This window comes from Arachis stenosperma, chromosome 1 (assembly GCF_014773155.1).
Source record: "Arachis stenosperma cultivar V10309 chromosome 1, arast.V10309.gnm1.PFL2, whole genome shotgun sequence".
Classification (NCBI taxonomy): Eukaryota; Viridiplantae; Streptophyta; class Magnoliopsida; order Fabales; family Fabaceae; genus Arachis; species Arachis stenosperma.
The window spans coordinates 3,462,726-3,485,123 of record NC_080377.1 but is presented as its reverse complement, the minus strand read 5'-3'; the positions used below and the strand labels follow the sequence as shown (position 1 = coordinate 3,485,123).

The 22,398-nt window shown below is 33.9% G+C and overlaps 3 protein-coding genes across 9 annotated transcripts; 2 read left to right on the top strand and 1 right to left on the bottom strand.

Annotated features, from left to right (window-relative positions):
• Window positions 1–2,991: 2,991 nt before the first annotated feature.
• Window positions 2,992–7,085, top strand: LOC130978123 (replication factor C subunit 1-like). Of its 7 annotated transcripts, none has more exons than XM_057902250.1 (12): window positions 2,992–3,220; window positions 3,475–3,526; window positions 3,641–3,716; window positions 3,887–4,020; window positions 4,372–4,555; window positions 5,014–5,037; window positions 5,305–5,466; window positions 5,565–5,604; window positions 5,952–6,076; window positions 6,340–6,412; window positions 6,521–6,597; window positions 6,925–7,085. In XM_057902250.1, the coding sequence occupies exons 5-11, from the start codon at window positions 4,425–4,427 to the stop codon at window positions 6,554–6,556; spliced, it is 591 nt and encodes a 196-aa protein (XP_057758233.1). In that variant the 5' UTR covers window positions 2,992–3,220; window positions 3,475–3,526; window positions 3,641–3,716; window positions 3,887–4,020; window positions 4,372–4,424; the 3' UTR covers window positions 6,557–6,597; window positions 6,925–7,085. The 7 variants fall into 7 exon arrangements, with proteins under 7 accessions (XP_057758233.1, XP_057758226.1, XP_057758250.1 ...); XM_057902243.1 differs by having other exon boundaries at window positions 2,992–3,298; XM_057902267.1 differs by adding an exon at window positions 5,177–5,245 and having other exon boundaries at window positions 2,992–3,526; window positions 5,014–5,075; window positions 5,333–5,466.
• Window positions 7,086–9,442: 2,357 nt separating this feature from the next.
• LOC130947138 (probable serine/threonine-protein kinase WNK11) lies at window positions 9,443–11,896 on the top strand. Its single transcript, XM_057875917.1, has 3 exons — window positions 9,443–9,487; window positions 10,445–10,948; window positions 11,482–11,896. Exons 2-3 carry the CDS (start codon window positions 10,445–10,447, stop codon window positions 11,878–11,880), a joined length of 903 nt encoding a protein of 300 aa, XP_057731900.1. The 5' UTR covers window positions 9,443–9,487; the 3' UTR covers window positions 11,881–11,896.
• Window positions 11,897–13,417: 1,521 nt separating this feature from the next.
• Window positions 13,418–21,555, bottom strand: LOC130941671 (26S rRNA (cytosine-C(5))-methyltransferase NOP2B-like). Its single transcript, XM_057870237.1, has 18 exons — window positions 21,335–21,555; window positions 20,708–21,136; window positions 20,423–20,601; window positions 20,228–20,291; window positions 19,989–20,122; window positions 19,817–19,900; window positions 19,636–19,710; window positions 19,473–19,544; window positions 19,305–19,378; window positions 18,264–18,316; window positions 17,630–17,739; window positions 17,200–17,268; window positions 17,029–17,103; window positions 15,141–15,233; window positions 14,974–15,053; window positions 14,800–14,899; window positions 13,975–14,267; window positions 13,418–13,830 (listed from the first exon to the last, which is right to left on the bottom strand). The coding sequence occupies exons 2-18, from the start codon at window positions 20,997–20,999 to the stop codon at window positions 13,764–13,766; spliced, it is 1,914 nt and encodes a 637-aa protein (XP_057726220.1). The 5' UTR covers window positions 21,000–21,136; window positions 21,335–21,555; the 3' UTR covers window positions 13,418–13,763.
• Window positions 21,556–22,398: the final 843 nt, after the last annotated feature.

Genomic DNA, 22,398 nt, shown 5'->3' with positions numbered 1-22,398 from the left:
AGGTGAAGGTCAGTTATATGAACATAAGGAAATAAGTCCGCAAGCTTACCCAAAGAAACCCATTGGTCAAACCACAATGATTGATCTGAAGTATCACAACACCACGCAAAGCCCTCTTTCAAGCTTTTGAATGCCTTTATCACACTTTTCTAAATATAAGAAGCCCCAATAATATCCGCAAAACCTTTTTCGGTAGACAGATACTTGTTAGTCAGGAGTTGTACCCATAATTTCTCTTTGCAGTGAAAAAGTTTTCAAACAAATTTTTTCAGAAGGGCAATGTTAACACACTTAGAGTCTCTCACCCTTAGGCCTCCATATTTTCTCGGAGCCACAACCTTAGTCCAATTCACAAGGGGTAGTCCCCTCCCATCAATCTGACCCTTTCAAAGAAATTGCCGCATCATCGAATCAATTTTTTCACAAGTATAAGAGGGAAAGAAGGCTACTTGCATATTATATAATGGAATGGAAGTCAACACCGACTTAATCAAACATAACCTTCCTGCCTTATTAAGCAGTCTACTTTTTCAGCTAACTAACCTCCCTTGGACCTTGTTAATAACCTTCTGCACCATCTTTTTTGCTGCTCTATCATGGCCAGTGTTCACTCTCAAATATCTGCCCAGGTTCTAAGTTAAGTGAACCTGAGAAACTCCTGACAAGGCCTCGTTCCTCGACTATGTAATATGCTTAGAGCATTGAGCCTTAGATTTAGCCAGATTAACTTTTAATCCGGAGACCTTTGTAAAGAGATCAAGAACCTGTATGATCATTTCAACCTACAACCTTGTTGCTTTGCAAAAAAGGAGAAGGTCGTCAACAAACATAGGATGTGAAATCCTAAGCCCCCTTTTGGAGATGACAATAGGGCCCAAGAGCCATTAGAAACATAATGAGAGATAAGGCACGTCAATATTTTCATACACATAACGAAGAGGTACGTAAACAGAGGGTCACCTTGCCTCAGCCCGCTCTGAGGATTAAAGTTCTGTAACCTCTCACCAATCACCATTCTTTAGGGTTGAAAGAGAAGAAGAGCATATGCACCTCATGATCAGGCTAGTTATGTTCTGAGAAAAGCCAAAACCTATAAGAGTATATTGGAGAAATCTCCAATCCATCTTATCATATACCTTCTCTAAGTCAATTTTAAAAGCAACAATACCTTTCTTGGACTTGGTCTTGCCCATAAAATTAAGAATCTCTTCCGCAATGATGATATTCTCGCTCGTTTCTCTTCCCGTGATAAATCCCCCTTGAAGGGGACCAATTACCTCCATAAGAAAAGGGCAAAAACGATTAATAAGGACCTTAGTGAAAATTTTGTATATGATATTACATAGGTTTATAGGCCTAAATTCTTTCATAATTGTTGACCTGTCCACTTTCGGGATTAGAACAATAAAGGTCTCAAAAAAAGAAGCTTCTAATACTTCTCCTTCAAAAGTTTTACACACAATTTTCCAAACATCCTGTCCAACTACGTCTCTGTAATCCTTAAAGAAAAATAGCTTGGAAGCCATCTTGTCCAGGAGCTTTAAAAGAGTTCATCTCCATAACAGTCCTCTCACCTCCTCAATTGAAACTGGTTCAGAGAGAAATTTGCAGGCCTCTTGACTAAACTGCAGCAGGAGAACCCTGTCAAGACTGCCAAAATCCATTTCCTCTCTAGAATAAAAAAGTCTCTAAAAAAATTATTAGCTTCCTTTATTAGGGAACCTTCATCATTTGACCAAGTTCAATCTTCTAACATAAGGTTGTGGATCTTATTTCTTTTCCTTCTGACAATGGTTTGAAGGTGAAAGAAGCTTGCATTTCTGTCTCCGAACTTGACCCATTTCCCTATATTTTTTGTACTAGTAAATTTCCTCTCTTAAGAGGACAGAATTTATCTCTTGTTGAAGTCATTTTTCTTCTTTTCTCAAACGAGGGTCATCACAATACTCCAAAAAAATTTGGACTATGTTAATATTTTGCTCTAGCTCCCTTTTTGTAACAAATATGTTGCAAAAAACTTCTGAATTAAATTATTTAGCATCTCTTTTCACAGTAGCCAGACTTTTGGATACATTCGAAGACATAGAATTTTAGTCTTGTAAACCACTTCACGGAAAAGGAGATGGGTGGACCACATCGCTTGTTTGATCTATATTTTTATATACTTGAAAATTAATTTAATATATTTGTTCAAATATATATACATCAAAGTAAAGACCTAATATAATTCCGGTCAGTTTTTACGAAAGACAACGTGTTTTCTTAAAAAAAAAAAGAAAGAAACTTCAACCTCTAACATTATTATTTTGAGATACTATGAAGTCTTCATAAAAAAATTTATCAAATAGTAATATAAATTAATTTTGAAGTGTTTTATTTATATTCAGTGGGATTTTAAACCTCAAAAATTATTAATAAATTTATTATTTTTGTAAAAAATTTTGATGGCTGGTGGTCAAATGGAGAAACACCATTGTTAGAACTTAGAAATGATGATATAAGAAGAAAAAATAATTATAGTATAAAAATCTTTTAAAGAAGAAATATAGCATCACATAAAAATGAGAAAAGAATGATAATGTTGATGATGTTAGTATTGTTGTTGTTAGTAATAACAATAAAGGAGGTCAGATAATAATAGTATTGTACAATAGAAATAGTCACTACTAGAAAACTAGTTATTACAGACGGATATTTCCGACAGATTTTATCCCACTAAAATACAGACGGAATTTCAGAGGGATTTTTTTGTCGGAAAACAAAAAAAATAGATTAGCATAAATTACAGACGGAAAAAAGAATCCGTCTATAATTCCGTCGGAAAAATTAATTTTTTTTCGCGGAATGGTTACAGACGGATTTTCCGTCTGTAATTAAACAGACAAAATACGTGTTTTATTAAATTATTACAGACGAAAAATCCGTCTGTAATTTAAAATTTTCGTCGGAAATATTAGAATAAAGATTTGAAGATCACGGTTGTCTCTTCATTTCACACTACACTCTCGCGAATTCGCGATTCCTCACTCATCCCTCTGAAGTCTGAATGCTTCATCGGCGGCGCTATCAGCCGTGCACCGCCGTCTCACGGAACCTCCATTGCACTCTACTTCCATCGGCCTTGCTCGCATCACTCCCTTCCGTCGCACCCCTTCCCGGTTCTTCTTCGTCGCACCCCTTCCGTCGGCCTTGCTCGCATCGCTCCCTTTCGAACCCTAATGTGCGTTTCTCTCTTCGATCTCGCCACGCTTGCTCTTTTCAACTGTGTTTCTCTCTTCGATCTTGCCTCAGCTATGCAGTTAACCCTAATCTCCTTTCTCCTTCATCGCTGTTTTCTTTCTTTCAATACCATCGCTAACTCTAACTATATTCCTATGTTTCATCGCTAACTATGATTCTATTTATTCTATGATAAGAACTTGTAACGGTTATAGTTTTTATTTTGGTTCTTATAAACTTGTTCGTGAAATCAAGGTTCCTGAATGCATTGACTAGTTTCATTTTTATTGCTGAGGAAGAGGAGGAGGTATGCATCTGCATTCTCTGTTGTCATATATGTTTCATGCAAAACTGTTTGAAATTTTACTGAACAATATGTTGCTTGTATTTAATTTCTTTTTCGTTTTTGGTTATTAAACAGGAAGTAGAGATAGAGTATGTGGAGGTTATGATGAACTTGAAGAGGAAGATGACATGGAGGATTTTGTTAATTTTATGTACATTTCAATTCTATTTTTATGTATTAGTCTATTATTTTTCTTATATGTTGGAGGTGAAAAGTTGTGCATGTGGAGTTGGAGCTCTGTGGTTGAGTTTAGAAAAATGAAATAAACTAGGAAATGAATGCATTTGAAAATCAAAAGCATAACAGAGTTTTCTAATGCAGCTGGAAGCTCTGAAGATGAAGAGGCAGAAGCAGCTGCTTAGAGAAGGGTGAAACAGAAGAATAAGTTAGCTTCAATGAAATCTGAGAAGGATTCTGTTGATCTTAAATCAAAGAAGGCAAAGGTCCTTGTTGAGGTAAATCTATATTGCACCCTTCAATTGAAAAAATGATATAATTTCTCTTTTAAATGCTGGTTTTTGTTCTGATATGAATTAATTTATGTAAACGAAAACTTGTCCAGAAGTTAACCACTTATTAATGGTGATTTAGGGTATAGGGATTCCAAAATTAATAAATAGAAAACCAAAACTATTACTTGTCTCTTTGCCTCATTGCCAAAACCACCACTGCCTTAAGCTTAGTGTGAAACCAAATCATTTTCATTCATTCATATTCATTCATTCATATACATCAAGGTGGTTAGATTAGGGGTGATTGATTTTAACTTGGGTGACTAATGAAAACCATTTGTTTATTGCTGACAGGCCCACATAGCCATTAGGATGGTGGGCCGGCGACATTATATTGGGCGGAAGGGATGAGCTTGGCGGTGGCACATGGTTGGGCTCCACCAGAGATGGAAGGGTGGCTTTCCTCACCAATTTCAGGGAAGTTGAAAGCCTTCTGGAACCCAAGACCAGGGGAGACTTGCCCCTCTGATTCCTTTAGGTCACACACTCCATCTGTTTGTTACTTTGTTTCTTAAGATCTTGTTGCTTTGAAAATTCATGTGACTATTTTCATATGGTACCAATTTCAAATATAATCTAATAACTTCATTTATATATCTTACGTAAACTGAGAAAATGTTGGTGATTTAGTTCATGAGTGCAAGAAGAAGCCGAGAAAAATAGAGCTTGTGAGAGATAATTCTCTTAGATTCATAGAGTAATGAACTAGAAAACTGAAATGTACAAGGGAACTAACTATTATACTACCAACAGTTAAACAGTATTTATATCATCCATTACATATTTGCATCGCGTAATCTTAACATATTTATTTATAACAAATGAAAATACTGCAACATGACAGAGTAAGAAGAGTCCTCAGGAGTTTGCAGAGCAAATTGTTGAAGAGGCACATGTATATAATGGCTTCAATCTAGTTTGTGTTGATATTTGCAGCTTCAATCTAGGCTGCTCAGAAAGGTATAATGAGTGTATGGGACAAAGCTGATATCATAAAGGTATTATGATATATAACACTTTGCAATTTGTATCTATTTTGATTTCTTTTTTTATTTTCAATTTGTATCATATTTCGTGATTACTTTGCAAAGGAATAAAGTGTATAGGACTCAATTGGAGGATTAGTCTTAGCATGAGTGATCCAGATCTTGTTCCACTTCTTATCCAGGTTCTTTAATCCATTTTCTTTCACTTTATTTTTATTCTTTTTAATTATATTAATTATAGACCAAGCTTAGCTGGTAAGGATGACCAGAGGGTAAAACGCATGAACCTGATTGCTCGTGCTGCTGAGTCAATTGCTGATGGGGATCTAGTGAATGTACAGATTCGAAGATATCGACAGTGGCAGCTCTCTCAAACTAGCTCTGTGGCCTCGTGTATTATTCCGTATGTAGCCTTGTGTCTGATCTGGAAAATAACAAGATTTTCTTAAATCAGATGTTCTCCATCAAGTTATTCATTCTTTATCCATGTCTTTGTTTCAGTGCTTCATTGTTGCATGGGCAGAGAGAAATACTTGAACAGGTGAAAGTTTGTCTTGTTCAAGCTATTGTAATTTGTCTTGCATCTCCTTATTCTTTTTGTGCTTTTTTATCACCCCAAAATAATTGGGCTCAATGTTTGGGGAAATGGCATTTATTCTCAACTCTTAATCAATTGTCCATATATTATTTTTATTCTTCTGCCTCTTATGATCAACATGAGTTGCAAGAGTTTCTTGTTTCCTCTGAGTTTTGACTTTGTTACCAGCTTCTTGGTGGAAAGTTATTGGTGATTTACATATCTAATAGTACTAGTTATGTATGCTGGTCTCTTTCATTAAACTCATCTATTTTTCCCCCAATCCTTGTAAAACATGCTAATATATGCAGGGAGGGCATAATTTTAACAGGTTTGGCGGGTGGCTTGGAAAGAACTCAATGGCAGGCAAAAACCTTAGGCTTATGGAAGATCTGCATGTCCACATGCTTGCTTCACGTGAATCTAGTTCAGGAAGGTAGATATCGATTCAGTATTTATTTTGTGTTAAGTTTATCCCTTATGCACATAACTCTCGGAGGTTTTCTTCTGTTGAAATGAATGCTTCTTTCAATTCTCGAGTATCTGCAGTCAGACTACGGGGATTTGTTTGGCTGTGAATTTCAATCATTCACTGAACTTAGCATTAATATTAGGCACTTCCATACAAAGTAATGTCAAGCAGACTTATGGAGTGTGTCCCATAGACTTGTTATAATAATGTTTCGTTTAACATTGCAGGGATACTATCCGATTGGAATACCTTACCCTTCTCCTTAAACAATTAACAGAACCGCTACGATCTCTGCCCAAGGTTGGAAGCACATCTGTTCTTGTATCTTTAAACATGTGAAAAATTTAGTCTATGTGCTGAATTTTAGTTGAAGGACTGAATCACATCTAATCTGTTGTAAATTATCAGGCTGAAGCTGTTGAGAAAGTTGTGGAATTTATATAGTTGGACAACATTTGCTGGTACTTTTGGCTATGCTGCTCCAGGTTATACCTTTTCCCTTATAACTTTGAAATGATAGTGATCACATCATTTTTCACTTGTTTTGTTGATTTAGTTTATATATTTCATTTTTCGCTATTAAGATAATAAGATCTTTTATATGGTAAATCTTTAAAATGGATTAAGCTTATGCAATATCTACTGTCTATTTTATATCAATGCTCTACACAGTGGAATAAAACTTGATTGTGCTTGTTCATATTGCATCAAATCAATAATTTTTAAATATATTGCCTTTGTCATTAGGACATTATGCGTGACTGAAACTTAATGCTCTATGATCACTGACGGAAATGCAACATCATTTTCAGCTATCAAGAAGAGGATGGAGAAGGATATTGATAAAGTTGGAAAGATTGCACATGGTGTCAAAACAAAAATAGAAGCTATAAACAGAGATGTAATGAGACAAAGATAATGACTTGATGTTTAGTAGATTTTAGTCCTGAAATTTCAAACATGAGGAATTTTTATATGGTCTTGTTATTTGCTAACTTAGTATAGTTGAACAATACATTGAGTTTGTGTTTTGAATTATAGTTGATATATGGTTGTACTTATTATAGTTGATGATCAATATTTTGTTTATGTTTTGAATTATATTGACTTGCTTGTTTATAGTACTTTTTTTTAGTTTGATAATATGATGAATTTGTTTATTTTTTGAAATATTATAAATATTCGAATACAAATTAGATAAAAATTTGTATTAAATTTATATTTATATTGTATGAAAACAAGCTTATTTTGTAATTAGAAAAAAAATTCTATTTTACTTTACTGATGGATTTACAGACGGATTTTCTGTCTGTAATCAGAGTGTGAGATAATTTTCCAAAGTTCAAATTACAGATAGAAAATCTGTCGGAAAATCCATCTGTAATTACAGACGGAAAATCCGTCTGAAAAACCGTCTGTAATTACAGACGGAAAATCTGTCGGAAAGTTCGTCGCCTTTGGGAAATGGGTGGAGAATTTACAGAGGGAAAATCCGTCGGTAACTAGTAAAAATCCGTCGGTAATTTTCCGACGGAAAAAAAATCCATCAGTAAATAATTTCCGACGGAGCTTTTACAGAGAGACAAAATCCGTCGGTAATTTCGTCGGTAACCAAAAATCCGTCTGTAATAAAGACTAAATCTGTCTGTAAATCTGTCTGTATTTATCCATTTTCTAGTTGTGAGTAGAAATAAAAGTTATAATAATGATGAAAAAAATAGTGATAGTAATTATTTGAATGAATTTTTGTGAGAGTTAAGATCCCTCTGTTATAAATAAAACTCTTAAAAAAATAATTTTCATTACTATCTGAGGATTTATTTAACGAGAATTCATATCGTATCAAAATAATAATGTTAGAGCCAAAATATTTCCTTTTATAAGGAAGCCTTTGTCTTTTACAAAAATAGAATAAAGTTAAATTGGGTCTTTACTCTATACATAAACATTTTTCAATTACATACTTATTGATGTTTAATTTTATTGATAAAACTTGATATGGATAATATTCATCATATTTATTGTGATTCAATTAAATTGATAATATTTATCATGTTATTGAACCGTCTTATATTTTAACGATTAACCAATAACATGATGAATATTATCAATTTAATTGAATCACAATTTAATTGATAATATTGATAATATTTTTGTCTTGAACCGAACTTATTTGCTGACTAGTTTCCTGCTAATCCGTTTGTTTGAGTAGTGAAGAAATGGGGTGTAATATGCCATGGCAAACCATGGAAATATGGCTAGGTGTAATTGATAATATTGATAATATTTTCTTCCATTTCAATTGAATTGCAATGACTCTTCCTTGTTTATTTCATAAACCGTAAATCGTAGTGACTTACTGTAATTCACACTTTAATTTGTATATGATTATGGGTTTAGTGATTTTTAGAAGAATAGTGTTATTCTCTTAATTTTTTATTAATATGTGACCGTTAAAGATTTATTTTTTATTTTTGATATTAAATTTATGGGAAATGCTAGGGGGACAATGCTTTTATTGAACAATATGAACAACTACCAATCAAATTAAAACATACCACACCTCTAAATTAACCCTCTAAATTTTAATATTAAAATAACCATCCGTACACTACTAAAATAAACATCCGATATATCTATTGTTTACATTGTTTAATATTTTCATTATTTACCTATACTTTTTCTAAATTTATAGTGATATTTTTTTATGTTGTAAGTTGTTGGAGTGTTAATTTTAAATATAAAAACGGTTTAAGTTAAGGTACTGAAATTGAACCCTCCAATTTTAATTCAATGAATTTTAAAGGTTTAAAACATGTAAATGAGACCGTCTGATTTACTTCTAATCAATATTTTTGTGAAACTCACTTCTCAACTCATGTCTCTATCATTCTCTCCTCTCAATGCCATAACCAAAAAAATTAATCTTAAATATCACACATAATAAATTAATAGTGATACATAAGTTAACAGAAGTATTAATTTGACTCATATTGATACTTTTTAAAAACTAAATTGGGACGTTGAATTATTCAGTTATCAAATTGACACAATCTTTTAAAGATTATTGTGAACAATACTTTTTTCATTGATAACAAATTTGATTTTTGAAACAACTTTTTCTAAGGACATTGTGAAAATATCAAAACCAAAGCTACAAAAAGTGTAACAATAAATATTGAGTGTGACAACTGATAACCACCCTTTATAAAACCGTTAAACTTTCGAATCTAAGTAAATTACTATTTTAACCCACCCTCTTGATTTCTATAGATATATAGTTGCCCCTTGTTCCTTGTTTTGTGTCTCATGATTCAGTAGCGGCTTCTTAGGCTTCTCTGTTTCTTCAGAGGAAGCAATTGTTTTCTCCTCCCGGTAAAGATCATTATCTTGTTTTATTCTGCATTATATTCTATACAAAAAATTTTGAAAAACAAAATTTTTTAGTCAAAAATCACTAAAATTTATTATTTTTTACTTTATTTAATGTATATTATAATAAATAAGTTTGGACTGATTTTTTTTTTCTAGTATTACCGAGAACGATTGATTGTTAATGTTCATGAAGTATGAATGCAAGTATCGTTTTAGGATATTTATCATGATGTGGAAGATATTAAAAGCATATCAAAACATATATTTATACAATACCACTTAATTTTTTTTTTATTATAAATGGGAAGACTCGAACCCGCAATCTCATAAGTGAGTATGAAAAAATTATGTCATTTAAACTATAATTAGTTAGCATATCACTTAAATTTGTTTCAACAATGTTTTTGTTAGAATATATTAAAATTTTATTTGAATAGTATTATATCCAGACACATCATATAATGATTTTATCTTAATTCAATTTGATATTACAGATCATTTTTTATTTTCACGCTATCATTAAATTATTTTCTTAATTATCATTAAAATAGTAATTTCTATTTTGGTACATACTTAAATCATATTAGTCTCATTCTCAATTTCTTATACTATATTATTTTTTTACAATCATGCTAAGTCACACTAAAAATCAATTGCCAAATCAACCGCCGTATTTAGAGCAATGCTAGGGAGCCAGCAATTTTGGTATTTTGTAACTATCAATTGGTCATCAATAGTGTTTTTAATGGTGTGAGATTACATCCAATTATAAGAAATCACTCACTTTTCTTTTAATAGTTAAATGCTGGCCAAAAAACACAAAAGTTGCTGACCCCTAAACGTTTCCATAAATTAAACAACACATATTTATATAAAAATATTTGTATATATAACATTTTTATTTCCTTATGGATGTTATTAATTCTAATTTTGATCCATAATATGTTTTGGTGGTAGATGCCAATTATAAACAACGGTCCCTCAGACAAAGAACCATTTGTTGAAGTTGATCCAACTGGAAGATATGGCAGATACAGTGAGACACTAGGAATAAATGGTGCTTCCAAAATTGTGTACAGAGCATTTGATAAAGAAGAGGGAACAGAAGTGGCTTGGAACCAAGTGAAGCTTGGGAACTTGAGTGATGATGATCCTTCCATGGTGGATAGGCTTTACTCTGAAGTCACATTGCTCAAAAGCATTTCCAATGAACACATCATTTCGCTTTTCGCCTTCTGGGAGGATGACATGAACAACACTCTCAATTTCATCACTGAGGTATGTAGCAGTGGCAATCTCAGGGAATACAGGAGGAGGCACAAACATGTTTCCTTGAAGGCTCTCAAGAAATGGTCTAAGCAGATTCTTGAAGGTTTGAATTATTTGCATACTCATCATCCTTGCATCATCCATAGAGACCTCAACTGCAGTAATGTCTTTGTCAATGGAAATACTGGCCAGGTATGTTATTCGAAAACGCCATGTGTACATAAAAAATAGGGAAAGTCTAGGTAGGGGCCAGTAATTCTATTGAATTTTGGCGCCATTGGATGAAATCTCACACTAATCTCACACCATCAAATCATCATTGATGGCTAACAATCACAAAAGTTGCTGGCCCCCTAGCATTGCTCTAAAAAATATTACTACTGAGGTTTTGATTGACACTATTGTCATGTCAAGTCGCAAGTCTAATCAATAGTCTCTCTTTTAGATATTATTTTAGAATTTGGATTCTCTAAAGTTTGAATTTCACTTTAGAGAGAGTAAAGTGTAATTTCTCACCATTTATTTTATAGGTGGGACCAAGAATAAATATAAAAGAGAAAACATTCAACGGTAGAAAATCACACTTTATCCTCTAAAATACAAATTTAAAATTTAGAGGATCCAAATTCATTATTTTAATATTTTTTTAAGAGATAGAAAATTATAGTGTAAAAATTTTAATATGAATTCAAAATTAGTATTTTTCACTAAAATGGACCAACCAGGTTAAGATTGGTGACTTGGGGTTGGCAACAATTGTGGGGAGGAGCCACTCGGCGCATTCGGTTCTTGGGACGCCAGAATTCATGGCGCCGGAGTTATACGAGGAGAAGTACACGGAAATGGTGGACATATACTCATTTGGGATGTGTGTGTTAGAAATGGTGACAATAGAGATTCCATATAGTGAGTGTGACAATGTTGTGAAGGTGTACAAGAAAGTATGTTCAGGTGTGAGGCCTCAGTCACTGAACAAGATTAAGGATGCACAAGTTAAGGCATTCATTGAGAGGTGCATTGCTAAGCCAAGGGCAAGACCTTCTGCTGCTCAGCTTCTCAAGGATCCTTTCTTTCGTGAGCTTAATTCTGAAGACTCAGATTTCAAAGTTCTTGTTATGGTGTGATCGACTACACAGTTTAGCAGTTAGTCTATTATGTGTCTTATTTGAGTTTGGAATTCATATTCGCATGTTATTTTCAGGAAATACTTCTTAATTGCATTATCTTTAATTTTTTTTTTTGGTAGAAAATCACATGATAAAATTTATCTATATTTATTATTTAGTTATACAATTAGAATGATGTTTGGCTAATATGGTATAGTGGTACACTGTGATTTGAGTTTAAGAGATAATGTGTTTAGGTGTTAACATTAGGTCTTCTTGGAAATATTATTTTTTAATAATAAAGAAAATAGAAAATAAAAGCAATTTAAGAGAAAATTAATAAATAGGAATGTCAATTGGGCGGGGCGGGGGCGGGGGATGCCTCCCTACTCTCCGTCCCTGCCCCAGAATTATTCCACATTCCCGTCCCAATTCCCGCCGTGGGAGAATAATTGTCCCCATCCCATTTTTCGCGTTTCCAGTATTTTCCACGGGCCTCATTTCCCATCCCCTTATGTTTAACATTAATATGAAAATTATAATAAAAAATATCAAAAAAATAAAAAACAAACTAAAAAATACTATTACAAACACACAAACATATCTTATCCAAGATTATAAGTCCACAAATACAACATAGTAAATTATAGTCCATAAAATAAAATCTTAGAATACAATTTTCATTCTAACAAAAAATAAGATATAGCTTTTAACATCAAATGGAAACTGGAGAGAGTTGGGACTGTAGGAGAGAACAGCGTATGGTGCTATGGGAGTTTTGGAAGTGAATAGGGAAGACTGAATAATAGGGTTAGGATTTTTTAATTGGTGAAATTACTAAAAAACCCCTATATTAAAAATAAAATAAGGTTATTTAAGAAATTTCAAACATTCGGAAAATTATCGGAGATAGGGCGGGAATTCCCGCTCGGATCTCCGCGTCTGTCTCGAGAAAATTTTGCTCCCCATCCCCATTCCTATCCCTATCCCCACGAAAAAAATTCTCCACCATCGTGGCTCTATTCGGGGCAGTCTCCGCGGAGATCCCGCCTCTTGGAGATTTTTGACACCCTATTAATAATGATACCTGAAATGTAATTAGTTTCTAAAACTTTTTTTTATTTCTAACCTAATTTCTTATTCTAAATAGAAATGCATTCTGGAGATTTATTGGCAATTATGAGTTTGACGTACTTAGTACCATTAACAGAAAAATTAGCGTTTAATTCATTCATCGCTACAAATTAGCAAACAAAATTGATATGGTGGGCGAATAAAAAATTAATTTCAATTTCAAAAATTTTAGAGAATTTCCAAATGAGTTTTAATTCATTCATACAAAAAAATTTTATTTCATCACGACAAATTTAAATAAGAGAAAAAGTAGAGTAAGTTGAGAAACTTAAGCATATGTTGTGGAAAAAATGATTCTAAACAAATAGAACAATTAAACAAATTCATGAAATTTCTAAATCAAATCAATTCTTTCTTCTCTATACATCAAATAAATCCTAATTTTGAGAAAGTTCCTGACACACCCCACCAAGGGGAACACTAACAACAAAATACTTGATCGCCAATAACCATTAAAGGTATAACTATGAAAACATTATCAATATTATAACATTTGGCTAGTGTCTTAAAAAGGATAACTAGCACAGTACAATGGATATGATGACAGTATTTAGAATCAAATCTCAAGATTAATTCAAAAAGGTACACATTTCTTTTCTGGTTTCTAGCTATGTTTAGATGCTACCTTAAATAACTAAAACCAAACAAAATTGCGCTGTGTGATTACCGCATAGAACTGATTCCAGGACAAACTTTTTGTAGCAGGCAATCACTACAGCTCTTCCATTTCATTAAGTGTGAGTCAGTTTGATGCCAATGGTCATTCCTCATTTTTGGCTCTGTCGCTTACCGGTTTTGCGCTTGTTTTCTCTCAACGCACGTCTCTTCTCCTCCCTGCAGGCATCACCAAAAGCTTAGGATTCCAGCGGAAGACAATCATATTACTAAAGTGTCGCATTTATATTCAAGATACAGCTATATTAGTAAGATTGATATGGAAGGAAAAGAGAGAAATCAAGCATGGAGAAAACTTTTAACCTTGAATTTGAAATTTCCTCCTTAGACAGAAATTTCCTTTTCTGCCTCTTTATCGGTCCAGATCCCGAAGTTACTTTCCCATTTTCTTTTATGCCGTTAATTGGTTTAGATGGAAACTTCCTTTTCTTTGTCTTTTTGGATTTAGATTCAGAAGATTCTTTGCCATTTTCTCTAACATCATTACTCGGCTTCTCATCCTCCACTTCTTCCTTCTCAAGCTTGGATTGTTCTTCCTCCTCTTCAGATGGTTCTGATGGTTTTGAACCTGGCTTTTTGCTGCTCATTTTTTTCAACTGCAAGACGCATATTTAGAGAAAATAAAAAACACACGACATAACAAAGCTCAAGGGAATAAATGCATGTCTGTATCTAATTTTTAATCTTAATTTAGCACAACAAATGGTTGGAAATGAAGTAAGGTGAGAAAAAGAATTGTAAATTTTAACAACAGCAGCTCCATACTCCCATAGGTAAAGTTTAAAATTAAAGTACAAATATTATTTTAAAAATGTTCAACTCAATAAGTTCCATGGTCAACTGATTCTAGAAAAAACATAAACAAGCATTTAAGTATCAATCAAAATATTCACCAATCAAATTAAACAAGCATAAATAATCAACAATTTTTATTAATAGTAAGAACTCCACAATTTGTCAACATATTGTATAATGTGCCAAGGATATCATCAATCTATAAACTTTCTGCAATTTTGTAACACCAAAATGTCCGACAATTTTATGGCAGAAAGATTTGTACAAATACAATTTGTTGGATGTGTAAATGGACTTTAAAGCAATTTCTAAAGATAGCAACAACCTATATACCTTTGCAACAAAGAACCCATCCATATTGTGTACATGAGGATAGAACCGCCTTGTCTTTTCTAAAGAAGGGTGAAACCGTTGCTCCCTGAATCTTATGAATCTGATGGAAAGCAAAGGTCACAAAACACAATTTTTTATAGTCAAACCTGCAGAGATAAGGAACATAATCATTACCCTGGGCGCCCAAAGTCAAGTCCACAGGGAACCAGCTTAACATCCCTCTTCTTGAGTGCATAGTCAATAACTGCTTCATTCTGAAGATTTACCAAGAGAACTTTCAGAGATATATAGAACAGGAAACACTAGCACAGAAAGTTACTATTTGCAAATGAAAAACTAACCTCGGCAACCATGATTGAACAAGTGGAATAAACAATGTATCCCCCAGATTTTGAATTAGCATCCACCATATCAATGGCAGCAAGAATGAGTTCCTAAAAAACAAAGGAATCTATTCAATAATTATTAAAAAAGTATAATATTACAATGTGTAGAATTACTTATAGTGACCAAAAATGAAGAAATATTTGCCGCTGTAAGTTTAATAGTGCCAGTCTATTTCATTTAATTTCAACTATTTCTATCCAAAAGACAAAAATCAACTTCAAAGTATAGGGGAGAAGTAATCATTCATAGTGATCACAGTTTGACACATGCACCATCTGAATCTTTCAATCCAAAATTAAGTAGAAAAGTGAAGAAAAAGGAAGACTGTTAAAAACATTAGTTATTGATGTAATGAGAATGTGGGATAGACCATTTCTCTCACACTATTCACAATTCATGAATCTCTAACAAAAAAATCTTTAGGGGGTATTTGTGTGTTCTGAATTTTGAGGTGTAATGTGAAGTCCATCTTAGGTTTAATTACTCTGTTAGTCCCTATAATTTCGTCAAATTTTCAATTAACTCCCTATACTTTTTTTCCTTTCAATTGGGTCCTTGAACCATTTATTTATTTTTAATTAAATCCCTACTGAGACAAAAACGTTTGATTTAACAGAATATTACGTTCTTAAATTGAAGATACCCTAATTTTTTTCTTAATCCTTAATTGTCTCTCCCCTTCTTTCTTCATAAAGACAAAATTAGCCTCCTTCTCACCGTTCTCACACTCAGACAAAACTCATTTCCTTCACTCCCTCCATTGTCACTTTGTGCACTGAACTCATCGCCGAACCCAGCCACCATCCCACTTCAAACTCATTGCCAAACTCTTCTCCTCGGGTAGAGGGTGCTGTCGTCGCCCACGGAGACAAACCGTGGGTGGCGTCGTCACCTGTGGAAGGTCCTCGACCCTCTTCATCGTTCCTCTTTTAGAAAACCCTAAACCCACCCTCACACCCTCACCCATATTAGCATGCCATACATTGACTAATCAGTTTCATTCACTTTTGACTCTCATCGGCGCGCCTCAGATCTGTTGCGGACTTCTCCCTCCCTGCCGCTCGCGCTAGTTATTTTTTTGCCGGCGCTGCGTTGCGGTTCTCTTCCTGCATCATTGATGTTCGTCCTCTCCTCGACATCTCTCTCTGTTCAAGCTCTCTCTATCTCCAAGCTCACTCCTCCTCACTGCCGATAAACCTCCATTCCTCCACTGCTTCTTCAGTTTTATTTTTGTGAGCTAATTGTTGTTTTTTCTTGATTGTTGATTCTTGTTTTCCTGAGTTAATTGTTTTTTGAGTTAATTTTTTGGATTGTTTATTGTTGTTAACATCGGGGGATTGTTGTTGTTTTTGTTCTGAGTTAATTATTGTTGACAACTATAACTGAAGCAAAGCTTTAATTCATCAAGAGCACCTGTTACAAACAATCTCTCAGCAATTGCTATCTCAGTCACACTCTGATAAAACAATGAATAATTCATCGTTGAAAATTCTAGAAAATAAGGTTCACATTTTGGAAATAACAGAATTGGTTAGATCCTTGATTAGATCTCTACTGAGTATGAGAGATTTAAAGTGTAACGGATAGGTATAATAGTAAATTTATTCTTTCTTATTGTTTTTTAACGTTTGTGTCAAGGGAGACCTAATTGAAAAAAAAATAGTTGAGGGACTTACTTGAAAAGAAAAAAAATATAGGCATCTAATTGAAAATTTGGTGAAACTACAAGGACTAACAGAATAATTAAACCTCCATTTTATTCTTCAAAACCTTCTTTTCATCCCTTTCCCTCTGAAAAAGAGGAAGACGAAGAAGGGGAAAGGGGTAAAGAAGAAAAGTTACCTTCTGCAGATGCGCGCATTTCTGTATGTCTTCCAAGCTTTTGGAGGTTTTAACCGATTCATCCTTGGATATAACCTGTCGGCAGAAAATATTCCAATTCCATTTCTAGTTTCTGGAGGAAAAAAGACAAGCACACGAAGAAATCACTTAAATAAATCCCCAGCTTCTTACCCCAGTTCCACTGCAAGGAGCATCCAATAATACTCTGTCAACAGCATTGACACCCAACACCTTTGGAAGCTGAAATAAACAATAGAAATGCAGAATAGATGTTAGCATGCATGGTTGAAATGATGATTATACATGAAATCATTCATTCTCCTCTTTGGAAGAGTTTGATCATGACAGACATCTACAATAAAAAGAAAATGAACAGCAACAACTATAACAGAAAGTACATATTGCTTTATATTGAACAAAACTCCATAGCCAATATACAATATTTTCCCAAATACTAAATTATGCATGCCATCACACAAGCCAGATGCAGTAAAAAAATGCAAAACCAAACAAGACAATTTAGTAGCAGCGAAGACATCAAACTTCAAAATCTTTTGGTAAGAAATTATAAACAATAATTGATTAGAGAGAAGATGCTAACCTCTCGTCCATCGTAATTGCAGACTACAGTGTTTGACACACCCATTCGGTGCAAATTTGCAGTAAGTGACTTAAGCCGCGGTACCTTCATTTCATTTGCAAAAACAATTCCTGTAATAAAAAAATATATTATGACCAAAAAATAATTTAAAACCAGAAATTAGAGGATCTAACATAATACAAAGCATGGTCAATTTTATTCAGTTATTCAAATTACTAGATAAAACAAACTAGGGGATACCAACTCAAAAACAACGGAAAGAGCATACATACATGCGTAAACATTCAACAAATTAACACCTCATGATGTTTAGTGTCAACTTGTTAGGGAAGTTCATTATCGATGCAGTAAGTTCTCTAATGCTTAATGAGCCGGCAAATAGCAGCCTTAATGGAGCATAAGCAACTCAACCACTTTAAATTTTATAAAAATATATGGTTCCTCTTTCTTGGTCATTACTTAATATTGCAAATAGTCAGATCATCCCAACTAGGTTTCACACATAGAGAAAATACCAATACATGAAGAAACAAGTTACTTGTTTAATGCAAAAAATAAAAAAAAAAAATTACACAGCCCAAAATGCACAGGAATTAGGAAACTACAAAAAAGATTCATGAATTTTAATAGACACCTGTATTCTTCATAAGAGCAGCGACATAAGTAGTTTTACCTCCAGGTGCAGCCCTGCATAGAGCATAAACTGGCTTCAGAATTATCACATAAGTATTGCAAGCAAAGTGGGTTATGCATTGCTATTGAAATCAAGAAGTGCTTATATTCAGGCTTTCAAGTATATCATTTTTCAAGAATCTATTTGAAAATACAATCATGCTACATGTTCACCACTAATCAGCCGCTGCATATAGAAACATGTATTTGGCATCTCATAAAAAAATATTATACTACTATAAACAAGCTCGATTATTCGTCTATTACAGATTTGATTATTGAACTTTGACAGGTTTGTTTTTCCTAGTAGCTGATTATTCAATTGGAAAAATGTGTAAATCAATATGTATAAATATAGCTATAGGTAAAGCACTCAATCTTGTAATTTAGCTATTAAAAGTGGCACATAGCAATTCTAAGGCATCCATAAGAATTTTCCTGGTCCTAGTTGCTCATTCTAAAGACAGAATATAGCTATAGGACCATAACAACAGATAAGTGTCATCTTCAATTCTTCATACTGAGAGACAAAAACAATGAGGATCCAAAACAAAGTCAACAATTGAGGCAAAGATATATCATTGCAACACAGATATGCTTTCAATTGTACAGTTTAAAATTTAGAAATGTATGGCATTACCAAAATTTTTTTTTTTGTTTCCTCCATTTTGTCTGTGACATAATGTAAATAGAGTGAAAATTTGAGCTAACATAAGTATTTCTGTACTTGGAGATAGATGTTCATCATGTGTATATTTGCACAACAATCACATCAATGCAATTTCCGCTTTGGAATTTTATGTTATAACAAATAAAGGTAAAACAATGAATATACAAATCGGAAATAAACCATGTCTTTCATTTCAGCTCTATTTGTCTAAGAACATGTGGTTGAAACATTTGCACAAGTTTCAAAATTAATGTAATTTGTCAATATAGTACCCTACTAACATTTTTCATACAAAGATTTTATATAATGTGTACACCAATAATTATTACTTACGCCATATCAACAACCCTTTCCTTCTCTTGAGGAGCTAAGGCCATCACAGGTAGAAAGGAGCTTGCACTTTGAAGCTGCAAACAATTTAATAACTTGACCTAAGTATGTGCATCATGCAATAGTAAACTAAACGCAAAAAGGGAAAATGGTAATAGGAAAACTACGCACCATGTAGAAACCAGCCATATACTCCGGAGTGGCACCAATTGGTACTTGAGAATCATACACAACAAGTCCAACCTGTCATAAATTTAGATTGTTACTTGTATTTTCTTCACCAAAAGAGGAGTACGAGAAACATTAAGTCATAAATTAAAACAAGAATTCATACCTTTGACCACTTGCTTAAAGGATCTAGATTTACTCCTCTATTTATTAAAACATCTGCCAAATCCCGTCTGCGCGTCTGATTGTACAGAGGAGTACAAAAAATACATAAACTCAATCAATAAGAAACATGGATAATTCAATAATAACATTTAAACATAGAACATTGGGAGTGAATATGTTACCTTCAAAGTGTTAGTCCTCAGACAAATGGGCCTGGGCTTTTCAAAGGCTTCAATTAGTTCCATAAGTTCAACAGCGGGAAACATCTGAGAAAAACAAAATTATAATTTCTCATGCTAACCCTTCATAAATGCAGCAGTATTGTCTAAGAATAATATAGAAATTCGTCCCAACCTCCACTAAAGCACCAATTAGAAACTCATTGTAGCCATAGTATGAACATATATCTTTCTTAAGCTGTTCAACATAATCCTTCCTCGTTGACCCTTCTTGCTTCAAGGCCTTAAAATTTGAAAGAACACGAACAACTAGGAAAACAAACATCCAACACAATCACAACACTAACCAAACAAGGTAGCGCATTGAATGAATCATGAAGACAGTCAAGCATAGTCCAATGGAAGTCAACTCACTCTCTTTAATCCTCCTCTGTAGATTGGAAAGATCAGGCGGACGTAGATTCTCCTCCTCAAGTTCCTAAAAGTACCAAAGAACTAAAATAACTACTTTTACCAGAACTACCACCAATTAATTTAGAAAGCTAAGCATAACTGCCAAGGGATCAATAAAATTTCAAATAATAATAATAAAGAAACCAACAAACCAACCTCTTGGGTTGGTAATCTAAACTCATCAGACTCCTCTTTGATGTTGAGTTGCATTTCAGCCTCGGCATCTTCTTCTTCCTTCTTCCTTTCCTCATCAATGATTCTCGACTTCTCTTCAATGTCATAGTCATCCGAGTCAACATCCAAACCCGAACCTGAATCAGAAGCGGAGTCTTTCTCTGCATAACAAACAACAAACAAATAACAAACAACAAACCAAAGGGGAAAAAAAGTTTAAAAACAAGACATAAACAACAAAAAACGCACACGCAAATAAACTAGCACCTTCGGCTTCGTCATCAGATCCTTGGAGGAAATCATCAACTAAGGGATCATCACCATCACCATCGGAAGATAGCTCCGATTCAGAACCCGAATTGACGTCAAAGTCACCAGGTGCTTCATCTTTATTCTGTGGCTGCTGCAGAATCTCTTCTTCTTCATATTCGGATTCTGAAGCACTGGAATCATGCTTGGGGGTTAAAAGCTTGCTCTTCTTTTTCATGGCTTCTTTTGGTGGCTTTGCATTGCTCTGCTTCTTCGAAACTTTCTTCTTTGTTGCAGTTGCCGGAGCCATAATCTACGTATGCAGAGTGTATCAGAGATTCTGATTCGGAGGTTGAGAATGTTTTCTCTTCTTCGCCGAGAAAAAAATTAAACTAGGCTAAGGTTTAGGGTTTAGCAGATAGACAGAATGCAGTAGTTTGAAAAGACCTATGCATTAGGATATATCATCGGTAAAATTGAACATAGCAGCCTTAAATAAAATTAAAAGGCTAGCCTAATTTGATCAACCATCTGCAAAGTAACACAGTGATAGTAGAATTTCACTTATAGCAGAAGCAACATTAGCATTTAACGAACAGCGAGAATAAGAGGAGGGGGAAGCAGAGGCGGAGAGGTGGAGCATACCAGCGGAGTCGAGGAGGCAGCAGAGCAGAGGCGCTAAAAGGAGGCGTTAGAGCAGAAGCAGGCGGAGCAGAGCACTCAGAAGTTAGAGAACCGAGCCAGCAAATAAGAACAAAGGGATGCAACGCTGAAGTGACGGCAGGCCGGAGAGAACAGGTCAAGAATGAGGGGTTTAGGGGTGACTGTTGAGGGTGTGCGTCGTTGCTAATGGGAATGGGAATGGGTAAGTGGACTGAAGATGTTAGGGTTGTGTGTTTATTTGTTTATATACATCTATTTAATATATATATTAATCTATTTAAGTCAAATATTAGGTAGCGTTTGGTGGAGAGACAGAGACAGAAAGACTGAGACTGAGAGACAGAGACTAAGAGACAGGGATTGAAACAAATCTAGTATTCTGTTTGGTGCAAAATGAGAGACAGGAATTGAAACAAGAATGAAACTCTAATTTAATTTGCATAAAGGATAAAATTGGAATTAATTAATTGAAATGAAAGTATTTTAGGTATCAAATGTTATTAAAGTTTCAGTCTCCATCTCTAAAAATTTCAGTCTCCTGTGTCCCTACTTTTTGGAGGTACTGAAATACTGAAATTTTAGAGACAGAGACAGAAATTTTAGTATCAGTCTCTGAACTAACAAACACGATACTGAGTCTTAGTCTCTCAGTCTCTGTCTCAGTACCTGAAAACAAACGCTACCTTAGAGTTGTGTGGAAAATTTTAATTTCTGCGATTTTTGTTCTTTAGCAAATATGATAATTGGAAATAAAGTAGGTTTATTTTCCGTCGAATCTGAGAATGATCAGTTACCTCTCATAGCTTGTGCTCTTTGTTTGATTGGCGTTTTTATTTTCAAAATTTTCTATTTACACCTTCTGTTTTTCTCTTTTTCGTTCAAGAAATGCTAAAAATGAAAACTGAAAATGAGAATACAAACCAAAAACACCTTTATGTTTCTCAATCATGTTCTGTGTTGATACACTAATATGGATTTCAACTTCTGTGTAAGTAGATATGAGGTATCCAAGGAGAGCTTCACTTGTAAAAATTCCTTGAGAAGAG

Coding starts and splice junctions, on each gene's coding strand:
- LOC130978123 (XM_057902250.1), top strand. CDS start 4,425: ATGAGCTTGGCGGTGGCACATGGTTGGGCTCCACCAGAGATGGAAGGG. Junction 4,556..5,013: donor TGCCCCTCTGATTCCTTTAG/GTCACACACTCC, acceptor TGATATTTGCAG/CTTCAATCTAGGCTGCTCAG. Junction 6,077..6,339: donor CGTGAATCTAGTTCAGGAAG/GTAGATATCGAT, acceptor TTAACATTGCAG/GGATACTATCCGATTGGAAT.
- LOC130947138 (XM_057875917.1), top strand. CDS start 10,445: ATGCCAATTATAAACAACGGTCCCTCAGACAAAGAACCATTTGTTGAA. Junction 10,949..11,481: donor TCAATGGAAATACTGGCCAG/GTATGTTATTCG, acceptor TGGACCAACCAG/GTTAAGATTGGTGACTTGGG.
- LOC130941671 (XM_057870237.1), bottom strand. CDS start 20,999: ATGGCTCCGGCAACTGCAACAAAGAAGAAAGTTTCGAAGAAGCAGAGC. Junction 18,317..19,304: donor GAAAGGGTTGTTGATATGGC/GTAAGTAATAAT, acceptor TGCTCTATGCAG/GGCTGCACCTGGAGGTAAAA. Junction 14,268..14,799: donor ATGGGTTCTTTGTTGCAAAG/GTATATAGGTTG, acceptor TGCGTCTTGCAG/TTGAAAAAAATGAGCAGCAA.